At 49.5% G+C, this 25,746-nt stretch overlaps 1 protein-coding gene across 3 annotated transcripts in view; it reads left to right on the top strand.

The window, feature by feature from the left end:
- Positions 1 to 25,746, top strand: part of TTC28 (tetratricopeptide repeat domain 28) — a 502,210-nt gene that overhangs the window by 420,950 nt on the left and 55,514 nt on the right. For all 3 annotated transcript variants that reach the window (XM_058656472.1, XM_058656471.1, XM_058656473.1), the window contains 6 exons: positions 5,481 to 6,822; positions 8,078 to 8,601; positions 11,784 to 11,893; positions 13,048 to 13,177; positions 14,981 to 15,199; positions 17,103 to 17,268. In XM_058656472.1, the coding sequence (XP_058512455.1) occupies positions 5,481 to 6,822; positions 8,078 to 8,601; positions 11,784 to 11,893; positions 13,048 to 13,177; positions 14,981 to 15,199; positions 17,103 to 17,268 (2,491 nt within the window). The remainder of the gene's footprint in view (positions 1 to 5,480; positions 6,823 to 8,077; positions 8,602 to 11,783; positions 11,894 to 13,047; positions 13,178 to 14,980; positions 15,200 to 17,102; positions 17,269 to 25,746) is intronic.

Here is a 25,746-nt window from a genome sequence, read left to right as displayed (position 1 = left end):
CGAGGCACAGATGGCTCCAAACCTCCTTGAGAAACTCATCCAAGGACAGAAGAGCCTGGAATCTTGCTCTGTGGTTCTCAAAGGCCTTCTCCTGGAAGAAACACATCACTTCTCACAGTCGGTTGGCAAAGCCATTCACTTAAGCACATGGAACTTCTCACAAGTAGAGACGTAAGTCACCGGGGTGTGGAAGAGAACCACATGGTAGGACACATGAATAGTCAATCACAGGTGATTGAGATGGGCACTCCAAAGCTGAGTGAATGTGAGGAAAAAGTCACTCACAGATGGAGGAGGTAGGGTGCATGTGGCTCCACGATGTTTGGCCTGCAGCCCTAACGGAAGAGCCCACAAACACCGCTTTGCTTGATCTACCCTTTGCAGGATTCAGGGACCTGAGAAGATGCTCCAGGGATGTGGGACGGGTCCAGCTTCCAGAGGCCCAACCCACAAGAGGAGCAGAAGCCGCCTATCTGCACACTGCATGCCTTGAAACAAAAGAAATGCTTGTTTCCTAATGTTAAAAGGGACTCCCTGTAACATTCTCTGCATTGTTGACTTATGAGGCTGCCTCCCACCTCTTATTGTGATCCAGAATGGAAACCAGGCATGCTGTGCCTTTTCCAAACAGTGACGAATGGCAGGGCTTGGCCAGGCAGGCCCAGCCTATTTTTCACTCTGCTCTGGGCTTCCCACCAAGTTCTTTCCCAGTGGCACGGCCAGAGCCTTTAGGAACGACTGTGCCTAGCACTTGCCTACCTCATCATCCATCACAGAACACCCCTCTCCACCACCGCCTTTTTTAATAGGCTTAATTATTACTTCCTCTACTTCATGGCACAATTAATCTTCCCCACCGCCTCGTGATTTACAGCCACACAGGCCCAGGGAATTTCTGAGCCATTCACCTGCAGACTTGGTCTTGATCCAGGGGAATAGAAAACAGGGCCATTTGTGAAGGCACTGGAATATCTATGGGCTCCAAGCTGGACTCCCTGTCCCCCTGCTCGTGCAGCACAGCTCTGGGATGGCAGAGGAGAGAACTGTTTGTCTTTCGGCCTCTGGTGGGGCCTTGAGATCTAGAGGCCAGCAGCGAGGGCTCCTCTGCAGCTCTTCTCTGTCGACTGGCATTCTTGCATCCTCATGTTTGGTCAGATAGATGGCTATTGGGCAGTAGAGTGTGCTTGGGAAGGGGTGGTGTGGGCAGGGATTTCCCTGGTCTTATTACAGCAGGAGTCTGAGCTGAAACCAACTGTAAGGATGGAGGGATCTGGGGTGGCAGTGCTGCTGGACTGGAAACGTTCCTGAAGCCTTAGTGCTACGCCACGGTGGGCACCAAGGAGGGCACAGGCAGTGCTGACTCTGGAGGGAGAGTTGGCTGCTGTCTTTGCCTGCCTCTCTCACCCTCCAACACTTTGGAATGAAAGGGACGATGAAGCATGACCGCGCTCAGCAAGTCAGAGCAGTCGGATGCAGGGCTTGCTTGGTTTCAACGTGCACACGTCCTCTCCTTGGCCTAGACTAGGACACACAGCCCGCTGCAGCCACCAAGGCTGGTGGCCACATGCGGCCTTTTCTCTTCACAAGTCCCAGACGTAGTGAAATAGGCTTCCAGCTGCACAGCAGGACTCAGCCTCCAGGAAGCGGAAGCTCGGGTCAGCGTCTCTGCATATCTCTGTGATTTGACTTCCCGTTATGGCAGTTTTCACAGGTAGAAGGAGTATTGTAATGAACACTCGCCCTACCCCACCACCACCAGCAGCACACCACATATGCATAAATTAGTTATCAGCATTTCGTAAATCTGATCTCACCTGCTTTCCTATGCATCCACGCATGCTCACATGCACCATGTACACACACACACACACACACACACACACTAATTTTTCTCCCTCACTAAAGTTTTTTTTTCTAAATTTAATATTTATTTATTTGAGAGTCAGGATGAACTCCTACCCGTTGGTTCACTCCCCCAGATGCCTGCCACTTCCAGACTGAAGCCAGGTGTCCCATGTGGGTGGCAGTGATCCACCTATCACACTGAGCAAAACCCACAAAAGTTCACGCGTGTTCCCTGCTTGTCCTGATGCTGGTGGGATGCCACGGAGGAGGAGGAGGGCTCACCAGTCCAAGGGACCATGCCTCCACTCTGACACCAACAGAGCTCCTCCCTCAGGGCCTCTCTCATGTCATTTAGAAAGTGAGCCTTGTGGGGAGGTCTTCTCCAGCTCCCAAATCCTGAGTTCCCTCTGGGGGAGAGTTGATGATGTGGCTGGAATGGAACAGAATTTAATAAATGTGAAAGCAGAGCGAAAGAATGGATCTGCTCTGGATCATATGTACACTCATCATAATCCTAACAGCGATGTTTCAGGAAGTGAGAAGAATGCTCCCATTGTTTGTGGAGGCACATAGAGGTCCTAATTTTCAAAAAACCTATCACACTCTTCTGCCATGCCGAAACTCCAAGTGCTCTAGTGTCAGTGCAACTTTTTTTTCCTTGCGGTGTTCTGTCCTCACCTCCCGTGGTTTCTGTTGGTGATGTTTAGCAATAAAAACCAAAGTGTGGGGCAGGTATTTGGCCCAGGAGAGATGCCTTCTTGGGACACCCAAATCCCATACTGGAGTGCCTGGTTCAAGCCCTGACTCCTCTAATTCCTACCCTACTTCCTGCTAATGTGCACCCTGGAGGCAGCAGGTGACTGCTCAAGTGCTTGAGAACCTGCCACCCTCGTGGGAGACCTAGTCCTGTCCTGGCCTCATTTGGGCGCAGCCCTGACTTTTACCGGCTTTGAGGGGAATGAACCAGTGGGTGGGGGCACCATTTCTCTTGCTCGCTCGCTCTCTGCTTTCAAATAAATAAGTTTTAAGAGCAAAGATGTGTTGAGCACTTGCCATGTTCCAGGCACTTGCGCTGGGTTCCCTGGGCCTCACACCCACGTTTTGAAGTAGGTATTATTACTCCCATGGCAGTGACCTTGGGTGGAGGCCTACAGCCAGCGACAGTGTATAAATCCACAGACCTGTGTCCTTTCTCCACATGCCCTTGTGAAAACTCCCAGGCTTGTGTGCTTGGCTCTTCTGCCTCACTAATCTTCATTGAATCCCCCCCTCCCTGCAGCCTGTTGTCACCTAGCCAGCCCCCCACTGGCAGGCCCTCTGTAAGTCTTCATCTGAGTGACGGGGCCCCTGAAAAATCAAGCTGTGGTCTCGAAAGGGAAGGAGGATCTGCAGATTATCTCCTCAGCGTGTGCAGTCACTCTACTGGCAGCTCTCAGGGCCGCTTTTATGTCGCCTCAACAAAGAGCAAGGCTGCCAAGAGCTTGGACTGTGGCAGTTCGGAATTGGCCAGGCTGGCAGACAGCGGCTGGGACAGGGCAGCCATCGCCAGGCCCCCTTTCCCTCGCTGGCCTCGTGTGTGTGTGTGTGTGTGTGTGTGTGTGTGTGTGTGTGTGTGTGTCTTTGTTTCGAGGCTCCTCCTGGGGTTCTCTGTAGGCCCTTGGGAATGTAAACGGAGACCGAAGGGAGGAGGAGGGGAGACTTGCTGGAGAAGCTGGCTGGACAGCAGATCATTTTGCCGGAACCAGCAGGGAGCTGCTTTCCATAAATCAGTGAGCCCCAGGTAGCCATTATCATCCCTACTCTGTCCTGCTGTCTAAGTAGGCTCTGAAGGCTCGGAGAGTAACAGAAACACAAGTTCTCTTCCTTCCCTCCCTCCTCCCTCTTTCCTTCCTCTGTCACTCCCCCTCAGTCCCTTCCTTTTTCTGCCTTCTTTTCTTCCTTACTTTCTCACCCTCTCTCTATATATGCATATCACATTACATACTGTTAATCATTTTTATATAATTTATTTGATATGATTATAACCTGACATTATCAGTAAGAAAACAAAATATGTGAAAATATTTTTAAGCAAATATGTGTTTCTTAGAGAGAGAGAGAGAGCCACTAGCAACTGGCTTATTCCCACATTGCCTGCACTAGCAGGAGCTGGGCTGGGGCCCAAACCAGGAGCTGGCATCTCACTGCGAGTCTCCCGTGTGGGTGGTAGGAATTCACTCCGTCGAGCAACACCTGCTGCATCCCACATACTGCTATAGCAGGAAGCTGGAGTCAGGAGCCGGAGCTGGGTGTCGAACCCAGGGACCTGATGTGGGATGCAGGTCTTCGGACTGTGCCTTGACCACCGCAGCAAATGGTGTCATCTGAGAAATGCCAAAACCCGGGAGCAAAGGAATAGATGCTTGGCCACTTCTAAGAATGCCTGGAAACCTGCGGTCTTAACTGTTGGTACAACCGCCCCGTCCCCAGGCATCAGGCTACCACTATAGGCTTAGAAATTATTTATTGAAGAAGTAAAAAGTTGCCATAATAATAAAAAAAAAATTTCACCTGAAAAAAATTCTGTTTTCTGTCTAGATAAAAAAGCATGTTAAATTCAGGACTTCAGAGCTAAAACATTTGTCACTGCTAGTTTTGTCCTTGTTACCAAGTTCATCCTAGTCTACCTCCTCCTCCCAATGGCTGGGATCTTTCCCAATTTCAGGGCACCTTCCTCAGTATGGGGAGGGGTTAACTTTATAAAAAAAAAAAGATTCATTTATTTTTATTGGAAAGTCAGAGTTACAGAGAGAAGGGAAAACAGAGAGAGATCTTCTGTCCACTGGTTCGCTCCCCACATAGCCTCAACAGCCGGAGCTTGAGCCATTCTGAAGCCAGGAGCCAGGAGCTTCTTCCAGGTCTCCCACGTGGGTGCAGGGTGCCAAGGTTTTGGGCCATCCTCAATCGCTTTCCCAGGCCACAAGCAGAGAGTTGGTTCGGAAGTGGAGCAGCAGGCATACCAACCAGCACCCACATGGGGTCCCAGTACGTGCAAGCGAGGACTTTAGCCACTATGCTACTGCGTTGGGCCCTAATTTTTTCTTGTTACTGTTTGCTAATTTAGTACAAGTAAAACGGTATTTCAGGGTGGCTTTATTTTGCATTTCTTTGATTATTAAAGGGATTAGCATTTCCCCTATGGCAATCTTTGTATTTCTGTGGATAGGAGTTGTCTACTAACATAGTTCTTTTCCTATTTTTGTAAATTGAAGTCCTAAATCTTTTCAAGTCAAACCAAGTGAAATCTTTACACACAGTAGCTATCGAACCTAAAATATGTTTCATAAATTTTCCAGTATTGTGCTTGCATTTTATTTTTAGATACTTATTTGTAGGACAAAAAAAAAAATCTTATTTTCGAAGTCAAATCTGTCAATGTTTTCTTTTTATTTTTTCTATTGCTTTGACGCCTAGAAAGCTGGCCTCCCTCTGGAAAGCTGATAAATATTTAATCCTACCTTCTGTTATTTTAAATTCTTTAATTATTCCAGATCATATTTTACTACAGATGAAGTTGCAGATTATACTTTTTGCTTCCCTCTACATTGTTAACGAGTGACTCCCGTGTCTTCCTGTGCTTCCGCCCTCTCACTCAGGAATCATCCACCAGATGAAAGGTGATTACGACACTGCACTGAAACTCCACAAGACGCATCTGTGCATCGCCCAGGAGCTGAGCGACTACGCTGCCCAGGGCCGCGCCTATGGGAATATGGGCAATGCTTACAACGCCCTGGGCATGTACGACCAGGCGGTCAAGTACCACCGGCAGGAGCTGCAGATCTCCATGGAAGTGAATGACCGCGCCTCGCAGGCCTCCACCCACGGGAACCTGGCTGTGGCCTACCAGGCCCTAGGTGCCCATGACCGAGCCCTGCAACACTATCAGAACCACCTGAACATCGCCCGGGAGCTGCGAGACATCCAGAGCGAGGCCCGGGCCCTCAGCAACCTGGGCAACTTCCACTGCTCCCGGGGCGAGTACGTGCAGGCTGCTCCCTATTATGAGCAGTATCTCCGCCTTGCTCCCGACCTCCAGGACATGGAAGGCGAAGGGAAAGTCTGCCACAACCTTGGCTACGCCCATTACTGCCTTGGCAATTACCAGGAAGCCGTGAAATACTACGAGCAGGACCTGGCACTGGCCAAAGACCTCCACGACAAGCTGAGTCAAGCAAAAGCCTACTGCAACTTGGGCCTCGCGTTTAAAGCTCTGCTGAATTTCAGCAAAGCCGAAGAGTGTCAGAAGTACCTACTGTCTCTTGCCCAGTCCCTGAATAATTCCCAGGCGAAATTTCGAGCTCTGGGGAACCTGGGTGATATATTTATCTGTAAAAAAGATATAAATGGTGCAATAAAATTCTATGAGCAGCAGCTGGGCTTAGCTCACCACGTGAAGGACAGGAGACTGGAGGCCAGTGCCTACGCAGCACTGGGCACTGCGTACCGGATGATCCAGAAGCACGACAAGGCCTTGGGCTATCACACCCAGGAGCTGGAGGTGTATCAGGAGCTGAGTGACTTGCCAGGGGAGTGCAGAGCTCACGGGCACCTGGCTGCTGTCTACATGGCCCTGGGGAAATACACGATGGCCTTTAAGTGTTACGAAGAGCAGCTGGAGCTGGGACAGAAGCTCAAAGATCCAAGCCTAGAAGCCCAGGTCTACGGGAACATGGGCATCACAAAGATGAACATGAACGTGATGGAGGAAGCCATCGGCTACTTCGAGCAGCAGCTGGCCATGCTGCAACAGCTCAGCGGAAATGAGTCAGTGCTAGACCGAGGCCGGGCCTACGGCAACCTGGGAGATTGCTACGAGGCCCTGGGCGACTACGAGGAAGCTATCAAGTACTACGAGCAGTATTTATCTGTTGCCCAGAGTCTGAATCGTATGCAAGACCAAGCCAAGGCTTACCGGGGCCTAGGAAATGGACACAGGTAAAAATGGCCCAAGAAGACAAGTGCCAAAGAGTCTTGTGAAAAGAAGCAGGTGTGACATGGAGAGTCGCTCCATGCCTCCATGGCAGCGTAGTAACTACAAAGCATTTCACTGCCAGCCTCCTCTGAGTCCTTCAATTGTTCTTTGAATTCTAAGGATGGTATTATTACCCCTATGTTACAGTAAAACACACACACACACACAAACTAAAGCCCAGAGGAGCCGAGTTAATGCCCCAGATTACACAGTTTACCAGGGGTGGCTGGAAGTCCAAGCCGGGCCTGGGTCCAAACATTAATGCCTTTTAGTCTACATTGTAATAAGTAGGATAGGAGTTAATAATGGTGGGAAAGGTGGATGAATCGTTGTTACTGATCTTTTTGGAGTCCCTCCCACGTGTATGAAGGAGTTCATGAATACAACATTTGTTCCCACTAGTCATTTAGACCCTGTCGTGAGGCTTTTAGGAAAAGCCACCTGGTAATAGGGGAGTGGATAACATGTGCCGTGTGCTGTGCGTCCTGCTGGGTGCCTTACACAGGCACCTTGCTTCCTTCCTTATTACCATACAGCGATTGCCATCTGCTCCGGGTATGAGATTTACCTGCCAAAGCCACAGCCCAGGGAAACGGGGTCCAGAGTCCCGCCAAGCTGGCTCGCTCTGCCGCCCGAGTTCACATCTACCCGCTAGCTCAAAAAGCCACTCTGAGGCCAAGGTGATGTTTTCCTGGTGAACGCGAGGAACCCGGAGAAGCGTGTGCATTTGCAGAATGTATGGCTTCCCCGGAGAGGCAGGGGATTAGGGCTCCTGGAGTGGAGGAAGGGCAAGGGTCAAACTAAATCATCACCCACAGAGGCTCTGAGAAGCCCAGGGTGAGAGATTTATAGCCACCGTAAAGTGATTTCAAAAACATAGTCTAAGTGGTAGTGGAAATTGGGAGGCCGGGAGAACCAAACAGTTCACTCGCTATCATTGTGCCTATTAATATATTTTATGTTTCCTCGGGGTGTATATCCCACTGAAGCTCCAGCTCTTGGGAAGGTCACTAAGGGATGACTCCTGAATTGCTTTCCAGATTATGAAATTCCTCTGCATCTCACTCTAAGGGCAACATGATAGATTTTAGCTAGAAGAGGAGTTAAGAGCTTCTATAGTAAGTGACAGTGACAAATGCTTTTCATTTTCTCAGGGGCTTTAGCATGTCTGCACCTGCATGAAATAATATCATTGCTTTTCTGTCTACATCCCCACAGGGCAATGGGGAGCTTGCAGCAAGCCCTGGTGTGCTTCGAAAAGAGGCTCGTGGTTGCCCATGAACTTGGGGAGGCCTTCAATAAAGCCCAGGCCTACGGAGAGCTGGGCAGTCTGCACAGCCAATTAGGGAATTATGAACAAGCCATTTCCTGCCTGGAGCGCCAGCTGAACATCGCGCGTGAGATGAAAGACCGAGCCCTGGAGAGTGACGCGGCCTGTGGCCTGGGGGGCGTCTACCAGCAGATGGGGGAGTATGACACAGCCCTGCAGTACCACCAGCTGGATCTGCAGATAGCCGAAGAGACCAACAACCCCACGTGCCAGGGCCGAGCCTACGGGAACCTGGGCCTGACCTACGAATCCCTGGGCACCTTCGAGAGGGCCGTGGTGTACCAAGAGCAGCACTTGAGTATTGCTGCCCAGATGAACGACCTGGTGGCCAAGACGGTATCATATAGCAGCCTTGGAAGGACCCATCATGCCCTGCAGAACTATTCCCAGGCCGTCATGTACCTGCAGGAAGGTAGGTGGGAGGGCCCGCTGCGGCCTTCTGTGTGCTCGAGGAGGTCAGGTTCGTGGGACAGAGAGGGAGACTAAGAGGGAAGTGCCCACACAGTGTGCACAGGCAGGTGCTACCTCTGCACAGAGGGAAGGGCGCACAGTCAGCCCGCCTCTGGACCACAGTGCTCCCCACCCAGAGTCCCCGACAGCACCAAGGTACTCCACTGTCGCTTGGGCACCTTCCCCAGCTCTCTTCTAAGCTTGATTCAATTCCATTACTACTTCAGGGGGCCAGCCAATGCTCCCAGTTGTCCAAAGAGCAGACGGAACCCTGCTGGATGGACACCACGTTGTCCCACAAGATCTGACATGGGAGGGGGAGACACTGCGCCCAGAAAGCCTCTCAGCTGCGTCCACGCAGGCCAATCAGTGACAGCAGCTGAGTCTGATCCAGGTGTGAGAATTCCCTGACGCAGCCAAGCAGTACTGCCTCCCTCGGTTCACTTCCTTTGGTGCTTTGGCCAATGCCACGAGCCCAGTCAGACCAGAAATGGGCTACTCTTCTTCTTCCTCTGCCCTCGGGCTCCACATGGTTCCCCAGGCATGGCTGGCCTATGGACACGGCCTTCCCCAACCCTCCACCCAGGTGTCCCTCTTCACGCTGGGGCGGAGCCTGCCTGCTTCAAGGCCTCTCCTGGCACAGGTGCGTTGCATCTCCTCCCTCCCCGGAACAGAAAGGGGCTAGATCCGATGCTTTCTGTTTATCCACACAATTCTTGGAAGAACTCATGGAAAATGTACGTGAATTTTAAAGCTGTTTTTGTATCCAACGGAGCATCGTTGAATTCCGCTTTTCCGTGACGTTTTGGACTCGCTTTCATAGGTTCTCAAGGTCTTTTCATGTGTAGCATGCTTCTCTCTCGTTGCCTTGAGAGGTATGTGTGTGTTCCCGTTTTTTTAGCAGGTAAGTCACCCGAGGCCCAGAGAGGTACAGTCATTGGATCGTGACCTGCAGTTGATTTGTCTCAGGGTAGGGTGCAGCCTGGGCTTTCCAACCCCAGAAATCACTCAAGAGCCTGTCTGGAGTCGTTTGTAACCTCGCAAGACTGGAGCAGGATGGGTGGGAGTGGTGGGGGGATGGTTGCGTCTGATTCCTATTGGGCTCCAGCTGGAGCCCTGGGACTGAGAGGAGCAGGGTGCGAGGTGGAGGTGGAGATGAGGGCAGCGCTGATGGACGAGAAACAAACTCTCCTGGTCTGAGGGCTCAGAAGTACTGAAGGCCTAGAAGCCCCACCCTGAAACTTCCTTGTGACCTGAGGTGCGCGGCACCCACGGGGAGCAGCATTTGCCTTGCCACTTGACTGGTGAGTCCGACAGACCAGGGGCTGCCTTCCGCTGAATTGTGAAACTCTGAAGCTCAGGCCCTCGGTGACACACCCCGAGTCGCGTTCTTTCTCACTGCCAGAAATACTATTTCCAGGCAGCAACTGGTTTACCTGAGCCAGCGTATTGTAGCTCTTTTTACGGAAAGCTCCCGGCTTTCTTTTTCTTGTTTTCTTCTGGCTTTGAAGTCGTGCAGAGGGCTAAAGACTCCTTGATTTGTGGCATTTTTGCAGTGTCTGGTGGGATGTGATGGTCTGAGAGCCTGCAGCCGGGGCCTCTGTCATGGGTCAGTGTAACTACTCCTCCTCCTGAACTCTGAGTTGGGGCTGGTACCAGTGCAGGCCACCAGAAGAAGGCACTTTGCTGCTTTCCTGAAGTTATGCAGCCCGTTTTGGGCGAGCTGGCTGCCAGGAGAGCTCGGTGGGTGAGTTCGGCACAGCAGCAGGTACAGGATAGACAGTCCGTCCAAGGGAGTTCCCACTCTTTGTCGTTGAGTCCCCTGTGTGTTGTTAAAGTAAAGCTCTGACCTCGCAGAAGGTGCTTCCAAGCAGGTGCTTGCCTCTGTTGATTTCAGTTCTGACCTAGCAGAAGTGTCTCTGGGTATTGTGTGAGCTTGCTGAAGGTGAAAATGCATACTCCTTCAGTTTTCTCCCAAGAAAAGCCTCCTTTTCCTATGAGCTGCTATTCTATAAGATATGTTAAAATGTAATTGGCATGTCTTCTTTTTTTGTTAGTGTCACAATGTAAGCTTCAGCTGTTTTCTCAGTGTTCCAAGTTGTGCGTGCATTCTGAAGCGCATGTCTTGTGGACTTGAACCCAAGCATCAGCCCTATGAGCTGCTCGGCAGACTCAGTTCCTTTCTGGAAGTGTGCGGTTGCACAGGCCCAGCGTTGATGAGGCCAGGTGCTCATCCGCTCTTAATTAGATTAGGAGAAGGAAGCCCTGGCTTTGTGTGTGCGTGGTTGTCCCGCGGGCGCCCTCACGCTGTTTGCTGTGCGCGCTTAGCTTCTCTGTACAGACAGCAGGGTAATGAGGACGCAGCGATGCCAAGAACTGCTCGGTGGCCGGTGCAATCAATGGCGGCCTTCAGACGTGGCTTCCCACGAAGCTCCTAAGGGGGCCGGTGTGCAGAAGCTTGCTGTGGGTAAATGACCCAGACTGCAGGTTCCTATCTGAAGGCCATTACCGCGAGGACAGACTCATTTAAGGCTTTCGACTCATAATAGCCCTACTTTTGCAACCCTGCTGGGACACATCAAAGTCTCCAACTTAAAGACAGCAGTAGCAGTAGCAGTAGCAGTAGCGTAGGTAACAGAAGGCAGGCTCTGGCCGTGCGTGTATTCTGCTTTTGGGAGAATATCACGTGTCTCCTGTCAGCACCGACTAGGGGCTGTGCTCATGAGATAGCAAAAAAAAAAAAAAAAAAAATCATCTTGGCTTCATTGCTGGGTTGTCAGGAAAAGCTCTTGCTAGCCGGAGAATCATGTTCGATAAGTTTATCAGCCAGGAGTTTTTCATTTGCAAAGCTGGGAGGCCCGCTAGGTGTTAGCTTCAGCACTCCACCTGTCTCACGCTGATAGCCATCGCCTGAGCTCTTGCTGGGGCATCTTGGGGCATCCTGTAAACGTGCCAGTGGCGAGGATGTGAGGAGAATGGCGATTCCACCTTGGCTGGCTCAGCTGCCCTGCATTTGATCCAGCAGTGTGCTGCAGATTCTCAACTCGCACAGCAAACAAAATGGACTCTCCAGGACTGACTGCTCGGCGAGGCTGCATGTCCTGTCTCCTGTGTGTTTGCCCACATTTCTCTATTTGGTTTTAGGTTTAAGGTTAGCCGAGCAACTAGGCCGAAGAGAAGATGAGGCCAAAATTCGCCACGGTCTCGGCCTCTCCCTTTGGGCGAGTGGAAACCTGGAGGAGGCCCAACACCAGGTGAGCAAGGAGGGCCACGGACGGCCCAAGTGGGTTTTGTTTCCAGAAGCACCGAAAGCCTTGAGTTCCATCTCTGGGTTGTGATGCCACTTGGCACAGGAGCTGACCTCTCCCCACTCTCCCTGACACCCAGGATTCCCGGGCTGTACAGTGGCCTCAGGGCTTGAACCATCAGTGCCAGCTCCTGCTCACTCACCCCCTCGTGATAGATTTTGCAATAATTTCTTCAGAATTCTTGCATTGTGTGCGTCTGCTCTTCATTAAACTTTAATGGATCATTACATTCGTTTTACAATGGAAGTAAAACAAGAATTCATAATTATTGGATTTAATATCTTTGTGGGTTTCTGGTTTTATCAATAGACATAACTTAAGTCCCTTCCCTGGTGCATTTCTGCATGTGAGGTGCAGAGGAGTGGCTCTGGGGAACAGAGGGGTCCCTGGCATCACGGACCACCTCTGTGGGGTTGGAGGAATGGGGACGTAGCCACATCCTGGGCCACACATTCATCCTATGAGCCCGCATGCGAGTGACAGCCACAGAGGGGGACCTGTGTGCTAAAGAGGGAAACACGAAATGAATGAATAAGGGCTCCTATCCGGGGGTGGGGCACAGACCTGGTTTTTGTTTTTAAAATCGGGCAGCCTTAAACTTGATACTGTGTAGCCAGACTCAGTGTTACAGCCTCACTGATGAAGCAGCAAATAGTGTGTCCATGGTGGGAACTGGTGGCTGTCCAGGCCGGGGTGTCCTTGGGAGTGTGTCCCCAGAAAGCCTCCTCTGACTGCAGCCTGAGGTGGTGGGTAAAGGTCCCTTGATAACAGGAAAGAGAAGCTTTCTGGCTTGTTTGTTTGATCAGAAGTAGCACTTGCTTGGATTAATGGCTCAACTTTTTAAAATAGTCTTCAGACTACAAGTCTACAATTTTTCTGTTTAGATCCCCTTGTCTGTCAAAAGTTGAGTCTGTTCTCTAATTGAGTGGATACCTCATCAGGCCCACAAGGACCCAGCTGGGAATAAGGAGTCATTCTCTCCAACTTCTGATAACAGTGTTTAGGCCGTGTATAAGGTGTAGGTAAAAGCGGGCTTTGCTCTCTTGGTAGCTGGGCTGGTTCCTGGGGAATGGATGACGCTCTGTGTGCCCTCCTTACAGCTCTACCGGGCATCGGCCTTGTTTGAAACCATCCGGCACGAGGCACAGCTGAGCACCGACTACAAGCTCTCGCTGTTTGACCTGCAGACGTCATCCTACCAGGCCTTGCAGCGAGTGCTCGTCAGCCTAGGTGAGGGTCCCAGGGTTCTGTGCATGCGTGCGTGTGTGAATTGTTGAGTGAGTGCTGTGACCAACTGTGTCCTACAGTGGCCTATAAAGCCACAACCTCAATCAACTATGCAACATTCGTCCAAGGATTCAGCAAAGGTTGGAAAAGCGCCTACTATGTGCCGAGTGCCTTCTGCAGGGATAATAGTCAAGAAGGCCTGGTTCTCGACCTCAAGAAGCAATCTTAGCCTCTCGAGAGATGTGTCTGTGAGTTCAGTCCCAGTCTAAATACTGTGGAAGTAAAATGACTTGGCTGGGCAGGCTACAGAAGCTGTCCCCCAAACATGGACGCTTACACCTGGTGGTTCCTTTGTACCAGTAGCATCTGGTTCCAGCTGCCACCTGGACTGGCTGCCCAGGTAGTAGCCTCCTCTGTGATCCGGCCTCTGCATCCCATTGCTGCTTCCTTCTCCTGAGCCTTAATGATCACAGCCAGCTGTTTCCATTTGCCTATCACCTGCCACTTCTCAGAAGGGCTCCATTGGAGCCAGTGCAGTCATTGAAGTTCAGTGTTGAGGTCTCTTCAGTAACTTGTCCCCACTGTATGGTTAGGAATACTCAGGTGTCCCCAGTGGCAGGAAAAAGAAAATGTGCCTATGAAATGTACTCCTTGCCTGGGATCACAGTTTATTATCTGTGGTAATCACGGCGCTAAGCCTGCCTAGCACTCAGCGGCTGCTTTTCCAGTGTGCGCAGAAATTTTCCCTGCTGTTGCCATTAATAACCTAATAGCATGAAAGAAGACAGTTGCACACACACACAGATCCCCCTTTCTGCTGACAGTCTGCAGGTCATCTTTGAAGTGCTGTCAGTCACAGCATCAGGCCACCCGCCTCAGCTCACTCTTTGCATTCTAGATCAAGTGTATTTATATCCGTGTGCAGGTGAATCCTGGTTCGTGTTTCTTCAACCCTCACCAGCAGCCCCCACTTGAAAGGTGGTCACTCTACAGCCTTAACTTTCATATTGGCACCATTAACTTTTGGACTCAATTACAGACTAGTTTTGTGGGAGAAGCGGGATCAAATTTGGTCTGAAAAACTAAGAAACGCTTGAAAACACAGTGTTAGAGAAAAAGATGGAGACATGAGAGGTAGAGGAGATGTTAAGCGTGAAGGGACGCAGCATAAAGTGGGCATCAGCTCTCAGGATGCCACCACCACCTGCTGTACCTTAAGAAGGCCTGGCCAGACATCTTTCCCAGAGCACCACATTTGCTCTTCCCAGTAACCCTCTGAGACGGGCAGGCCAACCACTGCAGTCCCCGTTTATAGGTCAGGATCAGTGCAAGGGAAAGCGAAGGATCGGGGGGGTGTCATCCAGGGGGAAATGGGGACGTGGCTGGACACTCTGATCGTGGAAGGGCTGCAACTAGCAGAGAGAGCACCAGGGCAGGGGCAGGAAAAGGGTCCTGCAGATTGCACCTGCTGAGGCCAAGGCAGGATCCCAGTTTAGAGGGGTGATCACGTGAGGGGCGGGGGTAGCAGTATCTGAAACCTGGAGCAGCTGAGGCTGAGCAGTCGAGAGATGGCAGGGCTGAGGTCACACTGGGAGCCAGATCAGTTCTCCCGCAGTGCTGCAGCAGACAGCCACACCGGGCAGCCTTTCTGAGAGTGGACCCGGCGCCCACCAACTGAGGCAGGAGTCACACTTGCTGCCGCCCGACCCGGGTGGTGGCACAGAACAGGATCTGCCGAGCTGTGCCTGGTGGCGTCTCTGAGCCTGTGCACTGTGGATGCTGAGCCTACCTTCCTGTGTCTCCTAGGCCACCACGATGAAGCCCTGGCAGTGGCAGAAAGAGGACGGACGAGGGCATTTGCTGATCTTCTAGTGGAACGCCAAACGGGACAACAAGACTCTGACCCCTACTCCCCAGTCACCATCGATCAGATCTTGGAGATGGTCAACAGCCAGAGGGGCCTCGTGCTATACTATTCCCTGGCCGCAGGCTACCTGTACAGCTGGTTGCTCGCTCCCGGGGCAGGTAAGAAGAGCTGCTTCTGGGGGAGCGGGACAATTAAAACATGAGACCATGGAGGTGCAAGAGGTGCAGTCTCGTAGATCAGACTAAGGAGCTGACGTCTGGTCTCAGCAAAGCCTCTGCCATGGTGGGTATTCCATGGTGGGGCATTCAGTTAATAAGATAATAAGACAGCCAGTTCTTTGATCTCTCTCCCCACTCCCTGCCTGCCCCCCCCCCCCCCGGAATTGTTGTTCCTGGTTGGTGAGTATGGAGGCATTTATCAAGGAGAGCTGAGAACAGGAGGGTTTCTCTCGGCAGCCACCCTGTTTGTAGGCAGCTGCTGTTCATTAGCTAATGAGTGATGATGGCGAGTCCTAACGGGTTCTCCTCGACATGATCTAATCATTGTGACCCTTTGTCAAGGTAAAGTTAGACCCATAAAGGCAGTTCTTGCACAGTATGTAAATAAGTCTTAGGCTTGAAATTTCTGCTTTTAACCCAACCCATTTTTAAGTTGTTCTGTTGTAAATCTCTTTCAGAAATAAAACAAAACAAAATCCTCCTTGATTAAATCGGCATTAAATGTTCAGGATGTAACAGTTTCACTAAAATACCGAGCCACTAATTAGCTGTAAGGGCCTTTTTTTTTTTTTATAATAAAATGCTGATGGCTCCACCATGCTGGAGACAAACCAGATCCAATTAGAGTTTATTGACTGGGGAAGTAGAGAATGGGCTGCTCGCGTGTCTGCAAGCGCATTGCGAAAGTTCAACTGCCAGGGAAGAACCGACAAGATTCTTGATGGTGTCTCCATCCCATTGGGGGTGGGGGGACAAGTGCTGGCTAAGCCACAGCCTCCAGGGGGTTCTAGCGTTCTGAGCACGTGGACTCTGTAATCTGTGCCTTAGCGTCGTCTTTTCTCTTTGATTCCATGTTCCTTGTGGATTTTTCACAGAAAGAGCATTCTTACCCCTGGTCTTTTCATGCCACAAGTTTTAAGTTATGATTGCTGAGGAATGTCAGCTGCAGAGGAATCCGTGTGTGTGTGTCTCCCTACCCACCAGCCTCCCCAAGGAGAACTCCTCGAGGGGGTTTGGGTACCTGTGAGGATGAGACTGGTGACTGGGGGTGTCGGGGTCTTTCTCTCTGCAGTTGTTCCTTCGAGGGGACATGATTTGACAGGTGGTCTATCCAAATCTCAGTAATAACGAGCCATGTATAATGAGGCTCCTATTGTTTCTGTTCCCCTTCCTCTTTGCTGTTAATGAGGCTCTGAAGCTTTCGCTGGGGGCTCTAGTCCAATCAGAGAGGGCCAGCGCTTTCCAGGGCCGACACACCTCATTACCGTTTGAGAATATGTCCTGTGTTTATTGCCAGAAAAACCACTGTGGATCGCCTCCATTTCATGCAGCCATTATTTTTTTTTTTTTTTTGCTCCTTTATTCCATTAATGACCACTGACCAGTTAGTCTTATTTAAAAATGGTTTAAAAAATGTTTTTACCTCACCTTTACACTGTATGTTTGTTTCAGCTTGCTTTTGTGAAAGCAGGGGTCTTTTCTAACAGGTTTTCCACCTGGCTAATTATGATCTTGGCGATTCCAGAGTCTCTGCAGGAAACATACCTTGATAGTCTCCTGCCCTGGTCCAGAAGGGACACTTTCCCTAGTTCTGAAACACCGATGAGCTTCCAAGCATGAAGTCAAAATAAAAGCTATAACCCTAATTCCTGGGTTGCAAGCCCCAGGCCCAGTGGTAAAAACAAACAAATACATCAGAGGGGCCCTGACCACAGTTCCAAGAGCCCATTGGGAACCTTGGACTTGAGGACTTCTTCACAGAGTTGACCTGCCCATCAAAGAAGTCACATGGCATTGCCATTCGTGTCACTCCCCGGTCACACACAGTGTCCTCTTGTTTCAGGAATTCTGAAGTTTCACGAACACTACCTGGGGGACAGCGCAGTAGAGCACCCCGGAGACTTCCAGGCCGGCAGCAGCGCCACCCTGCCCGTGGCCACCAGCTCAGCCCTGGAGCAGCACATCGCCAGCGTCCGGGAGGCCCTGGGGGTGGAGCCTCACTACTCCAGGTAGGCAGAGAAACATCTGGGATCACACTTTGGTGTTGCGCCTGTTTGTGGTTGTTGCCACAGAAATAAGCACCTGTCTCCGGAGGGTGCGCCGCTCGCTGCGCTGTCTGTCCACTGTGGCCTCATTATGGATCCCCGTTCTCTAAGCTGGGCTGGTTGGCTGTTTAAATACAGGCATGTCTTTGAATTGGACGTAACGGTCATTAAAATGGACGTCACTTTTTGGTTATAGACACATGATAACAAGTTTGTGCCGGAGCTGGCTGCTTGTTTGAGGGTGCAGCTTAGAGCATGTGTGGATTGGTGCGTGGTGCGGCTGAGGTGATGGAACCGGAACTTCCAAGTACCGAGCCAGAGGGGCTGTGTTCTGTGAGCTTGGCAAGAGGGTTACGCTGGCAAAGACCTTGTGATTCCCCCCAAGCGCCTGGCTTCCTGGAAAAGTCCACAGAGGGCGCTCTGGAGCTGGGTCCTCCACTCCTCAGAGCACCTGCTTTGACGGCTGCTGTCATTTCCCCCATGGCCCATCTCCTCAGTGATTTTGTTTTGTAATCGGGAAAAGCCTGAGCTGGTTCTGTGATTTCTTCACCCCTAGCCTTTTAAAAAAAAAGTTTTTGATTGAGATGGAAAACTTCAACATGCTTGTGCAGTTTAACAGTGCAACATGTTGGTACCATACAAAGCGTAAACCCATCCAGACAGGCCACTAGCTTTTCACTTCCTTGTCCTGTCTTCGTGTTTGGAGCCTGCCAGCTCCTCTCTGCCAGCCCTTCATACACAGCGTGAAAGGCGGTTCTGACCTGTTGCCATCCCACAGTGCCGTATGACACAATAGCCGCTTACTGCCATCCGACCGTGTGTGACTACCTGCCCTTCGGCCTCCCTTGACCCTTTCCACAGTTGCCAATCCCAGATGATCAGTGGCTCCAGATCCGCTAGTTTTATTCTGAATCTCCACATCTGAGAGCCAACAGTGAGTGTTTGTCCTTTCTGTGTCTGGTTTATCTCAGCACAACGGTCTGTGGTCCCAGCCATTTCGTGGAAGTGTCGGAATCTTGTATGTGATTGCACAGTATTCCATTGTGCAGATTTACCACATTTCCTTTGTTTACTCGTTGTTACACACCTAGGTTGATTCCATGCCTTCGTTACTGCAGATTATGTGCTGTGTATATGGTGGAATTGCAGGTGGCTTGTTTATATGCTGAGTTCATTTCCTTTGGATATTTACCAGAAAAGGGGATGGTTGGATCACATAGTGGTATTTAACTTTTTTTCATGAAACTCTCTTCTGTTCTCCGTAATAATTGTACCGATTTGTGTTCTATGAGCAATGTATAAGTGTTCCCTTATCTGCACATCCTTGCCAACATATGTTATTTAAAAAATTTTTAATAATAGCTACCTTACCTGGAAGGAGGTGCTCATTGTAGTTTAGATTGGCCTTTCTCTGGTGGTTGGTGAGATTTAGCATTTTTTTTTAATGTATTGGTTAGCCATTTGTATTTTTGTTTGGGAAATGTTTATTCAGGTCCTTTTTCTGTTCGTAAGTGGATTGTTCGGCATTTTGTTGTTGAGGGTTTCTTTTCTTCTTTAAAATCTATTTGAAAAAAAAGAGAGTGTTTGAGTTTCCCTCTATTGAGTCACTCCTCAAATGCCTGCAACAGCTGGGACTGGGCCAGATTGAAGCCAATACACGAGAAGTCCACATGATACTTGTAGTACCTTCCCAGGCACATGACCAGGAACCTGAGTTATCTGTACTCCCATGGTGGTTGCAGTTCAATTCACAATAGTTCATATATGGAATTCACCCACTTGTCCATCAACCGATGCCTGGCTAATGAAAATTCGTTACATATTCACTGTGGAATACTACTTGGCCATAAAAAAAGAATGAAAACCTGTCTTGCAGCAAAGTAGATGCAACTGAAAACCATTTGCCTTGTAAAATAAACCAGACCCCGAAAGACACATCCTGTGCTTTCCTATGTGGGAGTTAATATTGAATGTCAAAAAATTAGGCACTAGTGTGATGGCTCAGCTGGCTGCCTTTGCACCTGCAGATGCTGGTAGCCCATATAGGCACTAGTTCATGTCCCAGCTGCTCTACTTCCCACTAAGCTGCCTGCTTGTAGCCCGGGAAGCCAGTGGAAAATGGCTCAAAGCTTTGGAACCCCGAACCCACAGAGGGGACCTGGAGGGGGCTCCTGGCTTCAGCTCAGCTCAGGCCCTTGAAGCCATTTTGAGTGCAAACCAGTGGATCAAAGATCTTTTTGTCTCTCCTTCTCTCTGTAAATCTTCCTTTTTCAATAAAAGCAAATAAATCTTTTAAAAAAATGAAAACTGTATAGGAAATAAATGGATATGTTATGATGCGATTGTTGTTTTTAGCTCTTGTTTATGCTCCTGTGAAATCATGGTCTTTCTGCTTTTTACTTGTTGAATATTATAATTAGTGGTGCATTAAGCCTGTGGTTACATGGTGGATGAAAATTATGTTTTTGCAAAAATTAAAATAAGGTAGGAGGTGGGTTGAGACAGGGAGTATGATTATCTTTTTAGAATTATGTCTGAGAAATACAAGAAATCGATTCTCTTCATGTTAATGAAAAAAATTTTTTAAATTTTAAAAAGTATCATAACATGGCCTGGTGCGGTAGCCTAGTGGCTAAAGTCCTCACCTTGCATGCGCTGGGAACTACATGGGCACTGGTTCATGTCCCAGCAGCCCCACTTCCCATTCATCTCCTTGCTTGTGGCCTGGGAAAGCAGTCGAGGAGCCCTACCCGTGGGCCGTTCCTACAGTGGACATCCGAGATTGTGTCACCCTGCCTCCCCTTCTCCAGAGGGCAAAGGTAGTGATGGACGAGAAGGGGAGGATCTGAGCTCCCCGGGGGGACTGAGACAATAAACATGCATACAGAGGCAGGGTATCCAGTGTTTCTGTAGAGGTGCTGGGTTGAGCTTACAGGATGGTGGGGAGTCACCTGCTGAGGGCCACACAAGCCCTGCGAGGCCCCTGGGAGCTCTGGCTGCAGGTTCAGCCTTATTCAGGGAGCTGGCTTCTCATTACCTTTCTGATCATCTTTCTCGCATCAACTCATATTGTCGGTGATAGAAAATGTACATGATGGCTTAGGCACTGGTTTGTACAGATCTCTGTAAGCTTGTTCAATGCAAGTCCACTCCCAAGAGGCAACCTCTTTGGGCGTATTTTCAAACTTGGAAGACACCCTGCATGGACAGTCCCTGCCAGTGGAAACCTTTGTCCCTCCCACCCCCCGACACACACAGGTGCTCTCTCCCCTAGAGTAATGGGGTGTTCAGACGCATTTCATCTCAGGCCAAAGTGACCGCTGACTGTTAAAATGCACTGTAAAAATGTGGAACTCACCTGAGCCCCATTCCCAGATGTCTAGAGTACAATTCGGCATGGTAAGACCCGGGGTCAGGTAACACTTGTGGCACCTTGGAGAGGGATGATGTCTTTTCACTCGTGGACTGGTGGCAGGGAGAGGGGGCATGAGTGCAGCTTGCTTGTGTCCAGCGCGCTCCTCCTTCCCCTACTGCAGGCAGTTAGCAAGTGGAGTCCTTAGCGTTCCCAGTGCTGTGTGCGGCTTGAGGCTTGGCATGGGGTTCTAAGGGCCTGTTCTCAGGGGCTCAGGCCCCACCTCAGCCCCCCAGGAAGGGGGGGTCTCCCCTGTGGCTCCAGAATGGTCTTGCCAGATATTTGTTCAGATTTGGTGAGCTCACGTTCTTGTTCATGATCATGATATTAAAATAGGATACTTTATAGGATGGTGTTGGTTTCCACTAGAATGGAGTTTCTGTGAGATTCTAGATTTTGCCCCCACAGCTTCACTGACATCTTACTCTTCACTGATAGAATCCATGATTGCCTAGAAACAATGTTGCATGATAGAATTAAGTGAATCAGCAGGCTCTTGCCCTAGGAATATAAATCAGCCTTGCCCTTCTGCAGGTGATGTACCAACAGCATCAGAAACCCTCAGAATGCTCTGGCCTTTTGACCCCAAAATTTCCATCTTAGAAATGGACCAACAATGTAGATGATTAAAATGTATAATAACCGGGCCCGGCATGATAGCACAGTGGTTAAGGTCCTCGCCTTGAATGTGCCAGGATCTCATATGGGCACCGGTTCTAATCCCGGCGGCCCCGCTTCCCATCCAGCTCCCTGCTTGTGGCCTGGGAAAGCAGTTGAAGACGGCCCAAAGCCTTGGGACCCTGCACCCATGCGGGAGACCTGGAGAAAGTTCCTAGCCCTGGCTCTGGATCGGCGCAGCACCGGCCTTTGTGGCCACTTGGGGAGTGAACCATCAGATGGAAGATCTTCCTCTGTGTGTCTCTTTCTCTCTGTATATCTGCATTTCCAATAAACATAGATAAATCTTTTAAAAATGTATAATAACCAAAATATACAGTGACCAAAAGAATGAAGCTGGACTTATTAATATACAAAAATCAAGATGTCACAGATTTCAATGTAAGACATGAAATTATAAACTCCTGGAAGAAAATGCAGAGCAAAAGCTTCATGACTGTTGAATTTGGAAATGATCTAGATGTGATGCCAAAATAGGAGAAAATAGAAAGTAAAGAGAGAAGTGAAGAGAAAGGGCTCTGTCAAACTTAGAAACCTCTGTATGGCAGAAGAAGTCATTGAAGAGGCAACCTACAAAAAGCAGGAAACATTTGCAAACCTCCTATCAGAAAATGGGTTGACGCCCAGGAACTTGACGACAACAACAACAAAACAAATAATCCAGTTTAAAAATGGGCAAAGGACTTGTACAGACATTTGTCCAAAAGGATACAGAAATAGCCAACAAGCCGACGAAGAGGTTCAGCATCACCCATGGAATATGCAAATCAAAAGCACAGTTAGACACCGCCCCATCTCATCAATGAGGTCTTCTAAAAACCCCGGGAGACGAGACATGTCATCAAGTATGCCGAGTGGAACCCGTCATACATTGCTGGTGAGAATCTACACTAATGTAATTGCTACAGGAAGCAGTATGGAGGTTCTTCAAAAGTGTGATAGCCATCGACTTCTGGATTGCTTTACCAAAAAGAGCCGAACATGGGATCTCTGAGATACTTGAACATTACATGTTCATTGTAGGATGATTTCTAATAACACCCTAGATGCTCATCTGTGATGCATAAAGAAAATGTATATATGGATCAGGGAATATGCCTCAGCCTTAAAGGGGCAGCTCATTTGGGTGCTATGATGTATATGAGCCTTGAAGACATGCCCAATGAAACAGGACAGACAGGAAATGACAAACAGCATAATGCCACACCGTGAGATACCGAAAACAACCTAGCTTGAAACTGGAGAGCTGAGTGGTGGGAGTCATTGCAATGGACACATACAGATAGATTTTAAATCCATGTACACTGTCTCGGCCACCCCAAATGTAGCACGGGTCCCTGCTGCTTCTGCTGTTCCTCCCCCACTCCCTGCTGCTCCCTCCCCCATCCAAGCCTTCATGGCACTGCAGCCAGAGTGGGCTTTGGCCCATGCCTCCCCACATACCTAACAAAAAGTCCCCAAACACACGTCCCCTTGGAGGTTCTGGTGGGCTCTGGCCTCCAGCTCCCTGGCCTGACCTATATGCCCGAATCAGCTGCTTTAGCCTCACTCTCACTCCGCCTCTGGCACGTCCTAGCCCAGCATCTCCCCTGTGCCCCCCCACTCTTGGTGTGACTGATCCCTTCCATCCTTCAACTTGTTACAAAGATAACACACCCTCGGAAGGGCCTCTCGGAAGCTCCTCTGTCAGCTTCTCTCACCTCCAGGGCAGCCCTGGCACATGTTTTGGGAGAGGTCTCCTATGCATTTGGGTGACTAGTTGCCTGGCTCCCTGAATGGCTAACAGCTTCTCGCTGCTACCTGTCTTGCCCTTCATCTTCCCCCCGTCCACCCCCCGCTCCCCGGGGAAGCCACATCACTCTTCACCGCCGTGTTCACACCTCCCACCCATCTCATGGCTGTCCCGAGCCTTGTTAGTCCAAATCAAGTTTTTGCTCCCCTCTGAGGTGCCTAATAATGGCACTGTTCCTTAGTTTGTAATTCTGCAGTTTAAACTCCTTCAGGAGCCAAAGGCGATGGCCTGGAGGGCAGGTACTGTGTCCTCTGAATTCTCACCTGTGGGCTAGGCCCATGGGAGTGTGGGGATGAGATGTCACCCCTTTCCTGTTCTCTTTCCTTGTGTGTTTCTAAGATGCACCATGCCCCCAGAAATTGCGTCTCTGTGCCTGGGGGGACAACTTCATTCAATTACCTGCAGCTCAGCCATGGTGGCCTCGTTATTGGGCAGACTGCTTTGCTCCCCCTTAAAGGCATCTTGCGGCTGGAAGGAAGTAAAATGCTACAAAGGAGTTTCTGCAAATGGATTTGAAAATAGAAGAATTGCTTTTATTAAGTGTTTAATAAGAACCTCCAGTTCCCTCCTCCAAGATCAAAGAGGCATGGATTGCAACTAGTGTGGAACATGAACCTCCCAGGAGGGGAAACGTTATGAATTTCAAAAACACATCTTCAGTTTTGAACTCTTCTCTGTAGCCGGAGTCACGGTGTGTAAGTAGCTCCTTGGCCACGTGGGACAGTGCCATGACGCTTTTGGGGGTACTGAGACTGGCTGTAGAACATTGGCAGGGCTGTGCTCAATAGCAGGCCAGATCTGCAAGGAGTACTGCTAGGGAGTTTTCAGTAAATTACAATTGTAGATTGCCCTTTTAATGGAGGCGACTGTTCCTGCATTGCAGAGGAATATTAAACCTTTTCTCAACTGTAGCTGTTCGGGTTTTTTTTTTTTTTTTTTTTTGGTCCCTTTGGTGCTTTACTGTGTTTCGAAGTTCTATACCGTAAGTTACATGTGTAAACAAACGTGTCTTCTTATGGCAAAGCGCTGATTCATCTAGGTCACACTAGATTGTCGAAGCCGATGATTCAACACCAATATCCAGCAACAAGTATCCGCCAGTCTGACAGTAGCCAGGGTGGGAGAATGTGGGTCCACAGCTGTGTCACATGTGGCTGCTGAGAGTATCAACTGACACATACGCCTGGCGTGACCATCCAGGGTCACCTGCCATGTACATCTTTAGGTGTCCTAGCCAGGGGAGGCTTCCGTGTGTGAACAGCAAGGTCCTACACTGCCCTGGAAACTGCGGAATCCCTGAAGCCACTCTGGCACCGTCAGAGCAGCTGAGTGAATGGAGTACAGTCAGGAAGGGGGCTAGCAGGGCCGCCTCAGATGCAAATGAGCCACAAGGAATGTGAAGATATGGATGCCTCTTAAAAATATGGTCCTTGGGCCTGGCGCGATAGCATAGTGGTTAAAATCCTCGTCTTGCACGCGCCGGGATCCCATATGGTCGCCAGTTCTAATCCCGGCAGCCCCGCTTCCCATCCAGCTTGTGGCCTGGGAAAGCAGTCGAGGACGGCCCATGAACCATTGGACAGAAGATCTTCCTCTCTGTATATCTGCCTTTCTAATAAAAATAAATAAATCTTTAAAAAACTAAAAATAAAAATATGGCCCGTAAGTAAAAAAAAAAAAATCAGGTCCCACAAGATCACCTGCAGCAGGCCTTTTAGGAGAGTTGGGAGTTAAAGACATAAATAAAAGTAGACTTCTGGGAATACAAGTTGATACAGTACAGCTGATCTGAAACGGGCAGCCCGGGAGAGCAGTTGTGGGTTTAGCAATGGTGCCTGCCTCAGGTTGGGTGGCAGGGCCTAGCCCTGAGGGAGCTGCCTAATGATTCAATGTGTGTTATTCTTAAGATTCTGCTCTTTGTTTGGGGGGGGGGGGCGGTTTTGTGGGTGGTGTGTTGCATTGTTAAAATTACTAAATAAATGAACAAAAGCAGACCATGCGTAATGGAAGTGTTGTGAACCAAAGGTTATGATTTGTTAGTTCCCAGAGAGATTCCGTTCTTCCCCTCTCCCTAAAAGTAAAAAGGGAAATAAAAGCAAAGGTTGTTTGTGTTTTTTTTTGGGGGGGGGTGTTTTTGCAAAAGAGCTGCAAATGCTACACTGCAAGTAAGACATATTTAGCCTGTCAGTACAAATGAATAGTTGATCTACTGCTTCAGATTATTGTGTCTGTTGTGTAAAGCAAGCACCCAGCACTGATTACTGTGTCATTGCTATGTCATTAGGCTCATTCAATTTGCAGTCCTTGAAAGTTTAAAACCATCTCTACAAGTATTTTCTAATTCTGGTTTTTTTTTTTTTTTCCCTCTTGTGAGCTGACCTCTCAATCCAAACTGGTAAGGTTTTACTTTATAGACAATTCTTTTTCTTACCCCAGATCCTTCCCAGAACTCTAAAGAAAAAAGTAGAAAATGCCCCAAAAATATCTCTGTAAGAGTTCCAGTTTCCTCCCAAGTGAGTGACGTTTAGACAGCGGCTGGTGCGCATGTCGCCTGCGCCAG

Source organism: Ochotona princeps, chromosome 29 (assembly GCF_030435755.1).
Source record: "Ochotona princeps isolate mOchPri1 chromosome 29, mOchPri1.hap1, whole genome shotgun sequence".
Taxonomy (NCBI): domain Eukaryota; kingdom Metazoa; phylum Chordata; class Mammalia; order Lagomorpha; family Ochotonidae; genus Ochotona; species Ochotona princeps.
The sequence above is the reverse complement of the archived record's forward strand: the minus strand, read 5'-3'. Positions and strand labels throughout refer to the sequence as shown.